Source organism: Scyliorhinus canicula, chromosome 13 (assembly GCF_902713615.1).
Source record: "Scyliorhinus canicula chromosome 13, sScyCan1.1, whole genome shotgun sequence".
NCBI classification, from domain to species: Eukaryota; Metazoa; Chordata; class Chondrichthyes; order Carcharhiniformes; family Scyliorhinidae; genus Scyliorhinus; species Scyliorhinus canicula.
The window spans coordinates 51,792,021-51,807,676 of NC_052158.1; the positions used below are offsets into that span (position 1 = coordinate 51,792,021).

Here is a 15,656-nt window from a genome sequence, read left to right on the forward strand (position 1 = left end):
TGTGAAATCAGAGGGGATGGGGGAAGCGTTAAATGGATATTTTTCGTCAGTGTTTACACTGGAGAAAGACAATGTTGTCTAGGAGAATACTCAGGTTCAGTCGACCAGGCTAGATGGGATTGAGGTTCACAAGGGGGAGGTGTTCGCAATTCTGGAAAGTGTAAAAATAGATAAGTACCCTGGGCCAGATGAGATTTATCCTAGGATTCCCTGGGAAGCCAGGGAGGAGATTGCAGAGCCTTTGTCCTTGATCTTTTTGTCGTCTTTGTCAACAGGAATAGTGCCGGAAGACTGGAGGATAGCAAATGTTGTCCCATTGTTCAAGAAGGGGGGTAGAGACAACCCTGGTAATTATAGACCTGTGAGCCTTACTTCAGTTGTGGTTGGAAAAGGTTATAAGAGATAGGGTGTATAATCATCTTGAAAAGAACAAGTTGATTAGCGATAGTCAACACGGTTTTGTGAAGGGTAGGTCATGCCTCACAAACCTTATTGAGTTTTTTGAGAAGGTGACCAAACAGGTGGATGAGGGTAAAGCGGTTGATGTGGTGTATATGGATTTCAGTAAGGCGTTTGATAAGGTTCCCCACGGCAGGCTATTGCAGAAAATACGGAAGTATGGGATTGAAGGTGATTTAGCAGTTTGGATCAGTAATTGGCTAGCTGAAAGAAAACAGAGGGTGGTGGTTGATGACAAATGTTCATCCTGGATTTCAGTTACTAGTGGTGTACCGCAAGGATCTGTTTTGGAGCCAATGCTGTTTGTCATTTTTATAAATGACCTGGAAGAGGGTGTAGAAGGATGGGTTAGTAAATTTGCAGATGACACAAAGGTCGGTGGAGTTGTGGATAGTGCTGAAGGATGTTATAGGATACAGAGGGACATAGATAAGCTGCAGAGCTGGGCTGAGAGGTGGCAGATGGAGTTTAATGCGGAAAAGTGTGAGGTGGTTCACTTTGGAAGGAGTAACAGGAATGCAGAGTACTGGGCTAATGGCAAGATTCTTGGTAGTGTAGATGAACAGAGGGATCTCAGCATCCAGGTACATTAATCCCTGAAAGTTGCCACCCAGGTTAATAGGGCTGTTAAGAAGGCATATGGTGTGCTTGCCTTTATCAGTAAGGGGATTGAGTTTCGGAGCCACGAGTTCATGCTGCAGCTGTACATAACTCTGGTGCGGCCGCTCCTGGAGTACTGCGTGCAGTTCTGGTCACCACATTAAAGGAAGGATGTGGAAGCTTTGGAAAGGGTTCAGAGGAGATTTACTAGGATGTTGCCTGGTATGGAGGGAAGGTCTTACGAGGAAAGGCTCAGGGACTTGAAGTTGTTTTCGTTGGAGAGGAGAAGGCTGAGAGGTGACTTAATAGAGACATATAAGATAGTCAGAGGGTTAGATAGGGTGGACAGTGAGAGTCTTTTTCCTCGGATGGTGATGACCAACATGAGGGGACATAGCTTTAAATTGAGGGGTGGTAGATATAGGACAGATGTCAGAGGCAGTTTCTTTACTCAGAGAGTAGTAGGGGTGTGGAACGCCCTGCCTGCAACAATAGTAGACTCGCCAACTTTAAGGGCATTTAAGTGGTCACTGGATAGACATATGGATCAAAATGGAATAGTATAGGTGTAGAAGTCAGGTATTTTAAATACACTTAATATAGGTAAGAAGACTGTTTAAGACAGAAATATTAAATCCCAGTTTTAAAATGAAAGAAATATACAACTTCCAAACTCAGACATGTGTTTGGGAAAAACAGAACCACTGATAAAAACATCACATTCTTTCAAGGGCAGCAGCAAAATCCCATGGGTTTTAAGGTGGTATAATCAAAGGTTCCATTGTTTTGAATTCTGGCCACTTGTGATAACAGCCTGAACCACATTCCATAACGTATGCAAGCTGAAACATTTTAAACTGTGTCAAAATACAGTTTCATTTATATTTTCGAAATAATAGCATGATGAGATGACATAATGTTTTAATTGTTGCAGATAAGCAACAATTGGAAGTGGCGTTGCATGGTGAGGATGGACGGCTTTTTATCAAATCAAATGTGTTTTGAATATAGCTTAAACCAATTAGGATTATATTGGGGTGTGATCGGATCGCTTAAGACAGATATCAAAGAGTATATCCATGGATGATTTGGCCACCATTTTAGACGAGACAAGAGAAAAGGCAAGAAGACAGAAAGTCAGAAAGACACAGAGAGAAAGAGACAGGAAAGAGACAAAGAGAACAAGACAGAAAGAGAGAGAGAGAGTAAAGGAAGAGAATTAGAAAAGAGTTCTGTATTCCTATTTCATTTTCATACTTTAACTTCAGCCTTTGACTTTTAAAGTTGTGTTCAGGCTATTGTCTCAGAAGATAATTCCTGTGATTCTTTGAAGAAAATCAAATTGTCTACAAACTACCTTTTAAATCATTTTCAAGTTGTAACCAATGAACTTCAATAAAACAATTCTTATTTGCACCTGACAAGTTTTTAACTTGAATTTCTACTGAGTTTCAGCAATGTCTCACCAACAACCGGCAACCGTAAATTAAATAAAACTGGATTCAAATCCTAAGATACTTCAATTGGCGTAGTCGGCAGGATGGGGAGGAGTTCTGATTCGACCTTCTGAGAGGTTCGGAAAGCTTCGTGAGAAATCGGAGGAGGATCAGGCGACGACGGAAGCTTCGGGAATAATCGGAAGAGATGGGAAGACAGTCGGAATCCACGGCTAGACTGGGGTAAGAAATATCTTTTTCACCCATTAAAAGTCTTAAAGCCGCATCAATCAGTGCTTCGACCCCTGAAAAGGACATTTTTATAGACTGTGTTAAATCAATCAGCTGCTGGTTGTTGAGACTAACGCAGCCTACACACAAAAAGTTAAGTGAAAGGTTGAATTTATGGCTGATCCAGTTGAAAGTATAGATTTAGACCCTTTAGAAGGCAGAAATTTACTCCCTACGACGGTAAAAGGAGGAACTGGGATACCAGATGTTTCCACTGAAGATATGTTGGGGGATTTTGGGTCTTTCTTTCGTAAACAATTTGACCTATGTGAAACCTCAAGAAAAATTGAATCAAAGTATAATATCCGCAGAGGACAGTGGTCCTTTGATAATATCAAGAGAGCATGGGGAAAAAGCACACGATTGCACAGTGCAGAACGTGTTAAATGGTCCCTGGCAATTATGGGACAATTACGCAGACAGCAAGAGATAATTACTAAAAATAAAACTGATCATGAATATAGGACCACTAAAGACCAAGTCAGAGGAGATTTACTAGGATGTTGCCTGGTATGGAGGGAAGGTCTTACGAGGAAAGGCTCAGGGACTTGAAGTTGTTTTCGTTGGAGAGGAGAAGGCTGAGAGGTGACTTAATAGAGACATATAAGATAGTCAGAGGGTTAGATAGGGTGGACAGTGAGAGTCTTTTTCCTCGGATGGTGATGACCAACATGAGGGGACATAGCTTTAAATTGAGGGGTGGTAGATATAGGACAGATGTCAGAGGCAGTTTCTTTACTCAGAGAGTAGTAGGGGTGTGGAACGCCCTGCCTGCAACAATAGTAGACTCGCCAACTTTAAGGGCATTTAAGTGGTCACTGGATAGACATATGGATCAAAATGGAATAGTATAGGTCAGATAGGCTTCAGATGGTTTCACAGGTCGGCGCAACATCGAGGGCCGAAGGGCCCGTACTGCGCTGTAATGTTCTATGTTCTATGACCTATGTAACCGTGTGTCACACGGTAATATCTGTAACCGAGTGTCACACTGGGTGATATCTGTAACCGTGTGTCACACTGTGTGATATCTGTAACCGTGTGTCACACTGTAATATCTGTAACTGTGTCACACTGTAATACCTTTTAAAGATTGTGAGGTTTCCCTCCTCTCTAACACTCCCAGGCAGTGCTTCCCAGACTCCTACCACCCTCTGGGTGAAAAAGTGTTTCCTCAAATCCCCTCAATCTCCTGCCCCTCACCCTTAAAATTATGCCCCCTCGTTATTGAACCTTCAACTAAGGGGAGCAGCTCTATCCATCCTGTCCATGCCCCTCATAATCTTATACACTTCCGTGAGGTCCCCTCTTAGCCTTCCCTGCTCCAAAGAAAACAACACCAGCTTATCCAGCCTCTATTCGTAGCTAACATGCTCGATCCCAGACCTGGTGAATCTCCTCTTCGCTCTCGACTGCAATCACATCCTTCCTATCGTGAGGGAAGCAGAACTGAACACAGTTCTCCAGCTGTGGCATAACTAAAGTTTTGTACAGCTCCAACATAATCTTATATTCTATGCCACAACTGATAAAGGCAAGTGTCCCGTATGTCTTACTATCCTGTTAACCTATCCCGCCGACTTCAGAGATCTGGAGACAAGCACCCCAAAATCCCTCTGTTCCTCTGAGCTTCCTAGTGCCCTGCCATTCATTGAGTGCTCCCTTGCGTTGTTGCATCACCTTGCACTTTTCAGTGTTAAATTCCGTCTGCCACTGATCTGCCTATTTGACCAACCCGTCCAAATCTCCTTGCAACTAAGACCTCTTCCTATTAACCACCCTGCCAATCTTCGTGTCATCAGCAAGTTTACTTACCATCCCCAAGATGGGAATATGGATTGTAAATACAAAAGTGCTTTAATTCAAACGCAGTTTAGCTTTCAATGACTAATTCCAAACCTTAACAGTGCCGGATAGGACTGTGATTACAGCAGGATTAGCTCAATTCAAAATATACAGCAGCAAAACAAAAGTGAGTAAAACAGTAAAATAAAGGGTGTATAGATTTCAGAGAGGTGTGATTTGGAGCAAATATTCTCCTCTCTCTGCACTCAGGTCCTGCACAATGTGATTGAAATTCAGCATTGTCCTTCTCTTCACTATTGCTCCACATTGTGATTAAAACTCAGCAGTGTTCTGCTCTCCGTTGTGAGTCGATTTCTGGAGCAGGCGGTAATAGTAGCCTTTTTGTTTCATTAATTGCTGATGTTTGCCCTCTTCCACCACCCTCCCATTGTCAATCACAATGATCTTATCGGCCTTTTCCACTGTCTTCAGACGATGGGCAATAACCAGAATAGTCTGTCCGGTGTCCCTCGATAAGGCCTGTTGGATCTGGAGAGAGAGAATAATATTTCAGCAGGGCAGTGACAATGGGGCACAACCCCAAAATCTATCCACAAACATGGGTGATGTAAACCTCACTCAGCCCGTCGAGGAGATATTGATGGACAAGTGTTGGTGCAACGCTGCTTCTTGCCCACTCTTACTCTCCAATCACTCAAACTGGTGATTCTCCCCGTCCCCAGGGATCCCTGACCAGCTCACACTAAACACCTAAAACACTCTGGATAAATTTATCCACTGTGTGACAGTGCTGGTCAATGTCTTCACCTGTACTAACCCATCCTGTCCTCTATTGTATGGTGTTAAACCTCTATTACATCAATAAACCCTCTCAATCCACGCGCTTATGATACTGTATTAAAGCAGTAATAAATCTATTAATCAAGATTGTCCCAAAGCCAATCCCCACCCCCAGCTGCACCAGGACATGTATCAATTTTTGGTGGAGACACAATATAAAATAAGGGACAAAAATCTAAAAGGGGTGCATGAGCAGTGGAACCTGGGTGTATCTGTGTATAGATCATTGAAGATGGAAGGACAGTGAACAGAGCAGTTAATAAAGCAGTTAGTATTCTGGGCTTTATTAATAGAGTTATGGATACAAGAGCAAGGAAGCTGAACTTATACAAGACACTGGTTAGCCATTAGCTGGAATATTGGGCACAGTTCTGGGTGCCACACTATAGGAAGGATGTGAACACATTGGAGAGAGTGCAGAGAGGTTTAAGAATGACTCCAGGGATGAGAAACGTCAGTTAGGATGATAGACCGGAGAGGCTGGGATTGTCCTCCTTGGAGAGAAGATTAAGAGGAGATTTGATAGAGATGTTCAAAGTCATGAGGGGGCTGGACAGAGAAACTGTTCCCGATTGTAAAAGGATCAAGAATGACAGGACACAGATTGGAAAAATGTGTTGTGAGAAAAACTTTTTCACAACGAGTGGTTCTGGACTGCAATGCTCTGCCTGTAAGTGTGGTGGAAGCAGGTTCAATCAAGACACCAGAGGGAATTAGATGATTATTTGAATAGAAACAGTGTGCAAGGTAATGGACAGTAAGAAGTCTTACAACACCAGGTTAAAGTCCAACAGGTTTGTTTCAAACACGAGCTTTCGGAGCACGGCTCCTTCTTCAGGTGAATGGGCAGGATTCCCATTGTAACGTGTTGTGAGATCACGTTCGAGGCGGCGTGAGCCGGGTACCCATTCACCTGAAGAAGGAGCCGTGCTCCGAAAGCTCGTGTTTGAAACAAACCTGTTGGACTTTAACCTGGTGTTGTAAGACTTCTTACTGTGCTCACCCCAGTCCAACGCCGGCATCTCCACATCAAGGTAATGGAGAAAAGGCATGGGAATGGCACAAAATCAGGTTTGGAGAGTCGGTGCACACATGATGGGCCAAATGGCCTCCTTCGGCATCGTAATTCTCTGATTCTTAAGTTTTTCTCTCACTGACCTTTAATCTCACATGAACACATTCTGATATCTGACCTTTCTGCAACGACTAGCATATTCTCCTGTTATCAATGCTTCCTCTCACTCATACCCGACACATCTTCGCTACAATCTCTCTCAGCTCCCATCAATCACTGGCCTTTTACTCTGTTTCAGATGCTCCACTCCCTCTTTTGGGTACGATCGAATGGCCATGCTGCGCCTGTAAAGCAGTGCCCAACGTGGCCAATAGAAGCTGAGCAACCCCGCTCCCAGATCTACCCGGCTCACGCCGCCTCGAACGTGATCTCACAACACGTTACAATGGTACCTGGTACTGCTGGTGCCATCCAGGCACCCTGGCACTGCCAACCTGGTCTGGCACTGCCAAGCTGCCACTGCAAGGTGGCAGGGGTACTGCCAGAGTACATAGAATTACATAGATTACATAGAATTTACAGTGCAGAAGGAGGCCATTTTCGGCCCATCGAGTCTGCACCTGGCTCCTGGAAAGAGCACCCTACCCAAGGTTAACAACTCCACCCTATCCCCATAACCCAGTAACTCTACCCAACACTAAGGGCAATTTGGAACACTAAGGGCAATTTATCATGGCCAATCCACCTAACCGGCACAGCTTTGGACTGTGGGAGGAAACCGGAGCACCCGGAGGAAACCCACGCACACACGGGGAGGACGTGCAGACTCCGCACAGACAGTGACCCAAGCCGGAATCGAACCTGGGACCCTGGAGCTGTGAAGCGATTGTGCTAACCACAATGCTACCGTGCTGCCGTACCAGGTTGGAACAGCCAAGGTTAGGGCTGGGGCTCCAGAGATCGGGACAGCATCGCTACACTGAGGAGGTTTGGCAAGTGGAGCTCCTCAGTACTGAAAATGGGGCCATGTGTGGCCTCAGCTGCGCGTTCCACACTGAAAGCCCCCATCTCACCCGAATGATGTTCAATATGAGTTGTGTTTCTCACTGCTGTGAGCGCCGGGAAACACGCGGCTAAATGTGCTCGCTGTGGGACATTGTTCCCATTTAGTTAAATTGCGCCCTGTAAAATCCAACACATTTGTCCCACTCTTCAGCTCTGGACTCAAAACATAACTTTATTTTCTCTCTGCACAGATGCTGCCAGACCTGCTAAATTTAATAGACACAAAAATAGAAAATTCTGCATAATCAGAAACCTACTTACCGTGTGCTCACTCTCCATATCCAGTGAACTGGTGGCCTCGTCCAGCATGAGTATCCGTGGCTGTCGGATCAGAGCTCGGGCAATGGCTATTCTCTGCTTCTCCCCGGCAGAGAGCTGTCCACCTGCCTCGCCCACATCTGAACAGAACAACATGTTTCAGTGATGGCCGAATAATGGCAATGGTGGAAGAGACATACCCCATAATTCAACACCCATCAATAATACATTTAAATCCACGAGGAGCTCACTCAAATCCTCCCACTATAACTCACTAGAATCCCTGGCAGTAATACACTGGAATCTCCACAGGAATTAACGAGGTATCCTTGGAAGAAACTCATCAGAATCCCTGTCAGTATTCCTCTAGGATTAGAATTAACCCATCTGTGGAGTCACTCACAGTCATTCACTCAACCAGGGTGACTAGCAGTCACGCCTTGTTCTGGCATCAGTGGCCACTCCCAGTTTCGCTGCCATCCCCGGTATTGGGGTCACTTAAGTGCCAATCCCAAAGCTACGGGTGGCTTCACAAGCTGGTGTGCGATATACCTGTGCCGTATCCGTTCTCCAGTCGCTTGATGAACGCATTGGCATTGGCTCTTTGAGCTGCTGCAACAACGGAACTCCTCGGACAGCTCGGGAGGCCGTAGCAGATATTCTCCTCGATCGACAGAGCGAACAGTACTGGTTCCTGCCCCACTAGACTCAGCTGTAAAATGAAGAGTAAAAACTCATCAGCTTAGTTCAAAATCACCAGCAGAGACACACAATACAGTGGTTGCAGAATGGTGCAAGTGTACGACTGTGTGAACGTATCAGGGAATAGTGAGTGCTGTGGAGGAGAGGAGGAAGAGAGAGAAAGAGAGCGAGAGAGAGCGAGGAGAGATAAAAGAGAAAGAGAGAAACAGAGTGCAAAGTTCCAGGCAAGCGACCATACGGTAGAGAGGACAGTAGAGAAACTCAATATTTATGGAACCGATGAGATACAACTCCCACTCGCCAAAGGGTCTCCCGTGCTCGGTCAACACTTGGACCGGGGTATTTATGTCCTGTGGAACCCTTTCTTAAGAATGTAGCTCCGCTTCTCATCTGAGCAGATCTTATTCAGGTGAGGGTACAGGGACTCGGATAGTGCCGACCATGTGGCCTCTGATCAGGTTATAACAGAGGAGAAAGAGAGAGAGAGAGAGAGAGAGAGAGTGGAGACATAGAACATAAAACAGTACAGCACAGTACAGGCCCTTTTGCCCATGATGTTGTGCCGACCATTTATCTGAATCTAAGGTCAACGTAACCTACACCCCTTCAATTTACTGCTGTCCATGTGACTGTTTAAGAGTCGCTTAATTGCCCCTAATGACTGACTCCACCAACTCTGCTGGCAGTGCATTCCAGACACCCACCACTCTGTGTAAATAAGCCACCTCTATCATCTCCCCTATACCTTCCTCCAATCACCTTAAAACTGTGTCCCCTCGTGACAGCCATTTCCGCCCTGGGGAAAAGTTTCTGGCTATCCACTCTATCCATGCTTCTCATCACCTTGTGCACCTCAATCAAGTCACCTCTCTTCCTTCTTCGCTCCAGTGAGAAAAACCCACGATCCCTCAACCTTTCTTCATAAGGCATGCCCTCCAATAAAGGCATCTCCTCTGTACCCTCTCCAAACATCCACATCCGTCCTATAATGAGACGACCAGAACTGGACACAATATTCCAAGTGTGGTCCAACCAGAGTTTTATAAAACTGCAGCAAAACCTCGTGGCTCTTAAACTCAATCCCCCTGTTAATGAAAGCCAGCATACAATATGCCTTCTTAACAACCCTATCAACCTGGGTGGCAACTTTGAGGGATCTATGTACATGGACCCCAAGATCCTTCTGTTCCTCCACGCTTCCAAGAATTCCAACTGCCACTTCTCAGCCCAGCTCTGCATCCTGTCAACGTCCTGTTGTAAACTGCAACAACCCTCAACACTACCTACAACTCCCCCAACCTTCATGTCATCGGCAAACTTACTAACCCACCCTTCCACTTCGTCATCCAAGTCATTTAGAAAAACCACAAAGAGCAGAGGTCCCAGAACAGATTCTTGCGGGACACCACTGGTCACCGACCTCCAGGAGGAATACTTTCCATCCACTACGCTGTCTTCTTTCGGTCAGCCAATTCTGTATCCAGACAGCCAAATTTCCCTGTATTCCACGCCCCCTAACTTTCTGAATGAGCCTACCATGGGGAACCTTGTCAAATGCCTTACAGAAATCCATATCCACCACATCCACTGCCCGACCTTCATCAATGTGTCTTGTCACATCCTCAAATAATTCAATGAGGCTTGTGAGGCATGACCTGCCCCTCAGAAAGCCATGCTGACTGTCTTTAATCAAACTATGATTTTCTAAATAATCATAAGTCCTATCTCTCAGAATCCTTTCCAGTATTTTGCTCACCACAGACGTAAGACTGATGGTTCCCAGGGATTTCCCCATTCCCTTTCTTGAACAGGGGAACAACATTCACCTCTCTCCAATCATCTGGTACTACTCCAGTGGAGAGTGAGGATGAAAAGATTATCGCCAACGGCTCAGCAATCTCCTCCCTCGCTTCCCGTAGTAACCTTAGGTATATCCAGAGGACTTATCTATCCTGATGCTTCTCAAATTTTCAGCACATCCTCCTTCTTAATAGCAACCTGTTTGAGTCTAATAACCTGGTTCACTGTTCTCATGAGCAACAGGGTCCTTCTTTCTAGTGAATACTGAAGCAAAGTATTCATTTAGGGCCTCCCCCATCTCCTCAGACTCGAGGAACAAGTTCCCTCCACTATCCCTGATTGGCCCTACTCTCACTCTGATCATTCTCTTATTCCTCACATGTGTAGAACGCCTTGGGGTTCCTCCTCATCCTTCCCTCCAGGGCTTTTTCATGCCCCCTTCTAGAGTGCCTTACTGGCTACATTGTAACCCTCTCGAGCCGTGCCAGATCCTTGCTTCCTCAACCTTACGTAAGCTTCCTTCTTCCTCCTGACTAGGAGCTCAACTCGTCACCCGAGGCTGCTTCCTCGTCTGTGGGTCAAAACTATGCAGCACTCGCAGCAAGTGCTCCTTCAACAATCCGCACATCACTGTTGTGCATTTCCCCAAGAACAATTGTTGGAGAGCCGAAGGGCCTATTTCTGTGCTGTATTGTTCTTGTTTCCAAATGTTAGTAAATCCTGTCTCTAAGAATCTTTGCCAATAATTTTTCTACCAGTGATATAAGGCTCACCGGCCTATAATTTCCTTGATTACGTCTGCTGCCCTTCTTAAACAATAGAACAATATTGGCTACTCTCCAGTCCTCTGGAACTTCAATAGTGCAGACACTATGGGCGGAATTCTCCGCTCTCACGCCGGGTGGGAGAATGGCGGGAAGTCCGCTCCCGCACCTCCCGCGATTCTCTCCCCCCCTGTTTTTCACGACGGCCCGCGATTCTCCGACCCGGATGGGCAGAGCGGCCTGCTGTTCGCCACCGTTTCACGACGGCGGCAACCACACCTGGTCGCTGCCGTCGTGGAAACGGTCGCGAGATGCCCGTTTGGGGCTTGTAGGGGGCCTGGTGGGGAATGAGCACCACGGACTGTGCTCGGGAGGGGACAGGCCCGCGATCGGGTGCCCGCCGATCGTCGGGCCGGCGTCTCAATCGGACGCACTATTTCACCTCCGCCGCCCTGCAAGATCAAGCCGCCACGTCTTGCGGGGCGGCTGAGGGGAAAGATGACCACCGCGCATGCGCGGGGTTGGCGCTGTCCAACCTGCGCATGTGCGGCTGACGTCATTAGGCGCGTGAGCCGCGTCATTTCGGCGCGCCGAGCCTTGATGCCGCGGCCGAGTTTCCCGGTATGGCCCTCCCATCCCCCCGGGGGAGAGGAGAATAGGGGTGCCCGGAGAGGCTTCCGATGCCGTCGTGAACCTCTCCATATTTCATGACGGCGTCGGGCCTCTGGCCGAATCGCGCCCTACGTGCTGAAGGTTCTCCATTTGTGCTTTATAATTATATGATTCTGTGACCTGAGACCGGGAAGAGCTCTTCCAGAGAAGTACAGGATCATGGTCTGGGGAACGTATTAACAGAAGTGTCCCCATCATACCCCCCCCCCCCCCCATCTCGGTCCCTGTGTATATTACACTCGGTCACTATCTCGGTGTATATTACATGTTGTTTCTCACCTTGTTGTGATAATATTTGTGTTCATATTCCTAATGGGTTTCCCGTCCAGCAGAATCTCCCCAGACTGGGGGTTGATAAAATCTCTCCAGCAGGGCCACACAGGTCGTCTTCCCCCCGCCTGAGGGACCCACCAGGGCCGTGATCTCCCCGCGCTTCAGCTCAAAGGACACATTCTGAAAATAAATAAAATAATTATAACTAACAGATCAACTCGCAGAAAAACTGGAGACAAGAGATATGGAAACTGGTAAAGTCAAGGAACTTGTTTGTCAACACTCAGGCCCGAATCCCCTGAAGAAGGCTGAACTCTGGTACAAAACAGTGGAGGTCAATGTTTGTTCCTCATATTAAGTAGGAACACAAAAATTCGAGGAAGATAGAGAAGCGTTGGACAAATGGCCAACAACAGTTTAACACTGAAAACTGAAGTGATAGTTCCATGAAGTGCGCAGGAGGGCACGCCAGGATGCATCAGACATACCTAAAAATGAGGTGTCAATCTGGTGAAGCTACAATGCAGGAATATCCTCAGAACCCTGCCGTTGACCCTGTAATCCACATTCAAATTTGTCCCACCAAATGAATCACCACGCACTTATCAGAGTTAAACTCCATCTGCCATTTTTCGGCAATGTCTCTTGGCAGCCGGACAACAGCCCTCCACCTCATCCACTACTCCACCAATCTTGGTGTCATCAGCAAATTTACTGACCCACCCTTCAGCTCCCCCTGCTCCAAGTCATTCATAAAAATCACAAATAGCAGAGGACCCAGCACTGATCACTGTGGTACACTGCTGGTAACTGGTCTCCAGTCTGAAAATTTTCCATCCACCAACATCCTCTGTCTTCTATGTGATAGCCAGGTAGTTATCCAATTGGCCAAATTTCCCTCTATTCCACACCTCCTTACTTTCTTCATGAGCCGACCATGGGGAACCTCATCAAACGCCTTACTGAAGTCCATGTATACGACATCAACTGCTCTACCTTCATCTACATACTTTGTTACCCTCCTCAAGAATTCAATCAAATTTGTGAGGCAAGACTTCACAAATCCGTTGGACTATCCTGGATTAAGCTGCATCTTTCAAAATGGTCATTAATCCTATCACTCAGGACCTTTTCCATTAATTTACTGACCACTGAAGCAAGACTAACCAGCCTATAATTACCAGGGTCATTCCTATTCCCTTTCTCGAACAGAGGAACAACATTCGCCACTCTCCAGTCCTCTGGCACTATCCCCGTGGACAGTGAGGACCCAAAGATCAAAGCCAAAGGCCCTGCACATCTCATCCCTTGCCTCCCAAAAGAATCCTAGGATATATCCATCTGGCCCAGGGACTTGTCGACCCTCAGATTTTTCAAAATTGCTAATACATCCTTCCTCAGAACATCTACCTCCTCCAGCCAACCCGCCTGTATCACACTCTCATCCTCACAAAACATAACCCCTCTCCTTGGTGAACACTGAAGAAAGTATTCATTCAACGCCTCTCCTATCTCTTCTGACTCCATGCACGTTCCCACTACTGTCCTTGACGGACCCTAATCTCACCCTGGTCATTCTTTTATTTCTCAGATAAGAGTAAAAGCCTTGGGGTTTTCTTTGAACCGACCCGCAAGGGACTTCTCATGCTCCCTCCTAGATCTCCTAAGCCCTTTTTGTAGCTCATTCCTTGCTACCTTGTAACCCTCAAGCGACCCAACTGAACCTTGTTTTCTCATCCTTACATACGCTTCCTTTTTTCTCTTGACAAGACATTCAACCTCTTTTGTGAACCATGGTTCCCTCACACGGTCATTTCCTCCCGGCCTGACAGGGACATACTATCAAGGACACACAGTATTTGTTCCTTGAACAAGCTCCGCTTTTCATTTGTGCCTTTCCCTGACAGTTTTTGTTCCCATCTTATGCTCCCTAATTCTTGACTAATCGCATCATAATTACCCCTCCACCAATTAGAACCTTGCCCTGCCGTATGGCCCTATCCCTCTCCATTGCAATAGTGAAAGACACCGAATTGTGGTCACTATCTCCAAAGTGCTCTCCCACAAACAAATCTAACACTTGGCCTGGTTCATTACCAAGTACCAAATCCAATGTGGCCCCCCCTCTTGTTGGCCTTTCCACATATTATGTCAGGAAAACCCTCCTGCACTCACTGTACAAAAACTGCCCCATCCGAAATATTCGACCTTTTGAGCTTCCAATCAATATTTTGAAAGTTAAAGTCACCCATGACAACTACCCTGAAACCTCTACACCTATCTATAATCTGTTTTGCAATTTCTTCCTCCATAGCTCTATTACTATTTGGGGGCCTTTGGAAAACAACGTGACCGCTCCTTTCCCATTTCTAATTTCGGCCCATATTACCTCAGTAGGCAGATGCCCCTCGAACTGCCTTTCTTCAGCCGTTAACTATCCTTGATTAACAATGCTACTCATCCACCTCTTTTTCCACCTTCCCTACTCTTACTGAAACATCTGTACCCCGGAACTTCAACAACCATTCCTGCCCCTGTTCTAACCATGTCTCCGTAATGGCCACAACATCGTAGCTCACAGTAACAATCCATGCTCTAAGTTCACCTACCTTATTCCGGATGCTCCTTGCGTTAAAGTAGACACACTTCAACCCACCTTCCTGTCTGCCGGCACACTCCTGCGACCTTGCTCACCCCTCAGTACCTCACTACTCTCAACACTGGCTTCTGGACTACAGCTCGTTTTCCCATAACCCTGACAAATTAGTTTAAATCCCCTCGAAGAGCCATAGCAAATTTTCCCTCCCAAGATATTGGTGCCCCTCTGGTTCAGGTGCAAACCATCCTGTCTGTACAGGTCCCAACTTCCCCAGAATGTGCTCCTATTATCCACGTAACTGAAACCCTCTTTCTTGCATCATCCCTGCAGCCATGTGTTTATCTGCACTCTCTCCCTGTTCCTCAACTCGCTAACACGTGGCACCGGCAACAAACCAGAGATGACAACATGGTTTGCCCTGGCTCTCAGCTTCCACCCTAGCTCCGTAAATTCCTGTTTTAAATACCCGTCCCTACTCTTACCTTTATTGTTGGTACCGATGTGTATCACGACTTGTGACTGTTCCCCCTCACTCTTAAGGATTCTGAAAACACGGTCCGAGACGTCACAGACCCTGGCACCCAGGAGGCAACATACCATCCAGTGAGTCTCTTTCGTTTGCCACAGAACCGTCTATCTGGTCCCTCTAACTAGCGAGTCCCCATAACTATTGCTCTTCTGCTCTCCATCCTTTCCTTCTGAGCCACAGGGACGGACTCAGTGCTGGAGATCCGGTCACCGTGACTTACCCCTGGTAAGTTCCCCCCCCACCAGTATCCAAAGCGGATACTGTTCCGAAGGGGAACGACCACAGGGGATCCCTGTACTGACTGCTTCCTCCCAGCCCCTCTCACTGTCACCCATCTATCTTCATTCTTCGGAGTAACTACATCACTGAAGCTACTAACTATGACCACCCTCTGCCTCCCAAATGATCCAAAGTTCATCCAGCTCCAGCTCCAGTTCCCTAATGCGGCTTCTGAGGAGCTGGAGATGGATGCACTTCCCACAGGTGAAATCAGCACGGACACTGACCTCAAACATTCTGCAAGAAGCATATTGCACTGCCTTACCTG

General features: G+C 46.7%; 1 protein-coding gene across 1 annotated transcript in view; it reads right to left on the reverse strand.

The window, feature by feature from the left end:
• Positions 1 to 4,620: 4,620 nt before the first annotated feature.
• LOC119975603 (antigen peptide transporter 2-like) overlaps positions 4,621 to 15,656 on the reverse strand; it is a 117,990-nt gene continuing 106,954 nt past the window's right edge. The window contains 6 exon segments of the mRNA XM_038815390.1: positions 4,621 to 5,120; positions 7,774 to 7,910; positions 8,323 to 8,482; positions 11,988 to 12,016; positions 12,019 to 12,058; positions 12,060 to 12,161. Coding sequence (XP_038671318.1) covers positions 4,905 to 5,120; positions 7,774 to 7,910; positions 8,323 to 8,482; positions 11,988 to 12,016; positions 12,019 to 12,058; positions 12,060 to 12,161 — 684 coding nt within the window. The 3' untranslated portion in view covers positions 4,621 to 4,904.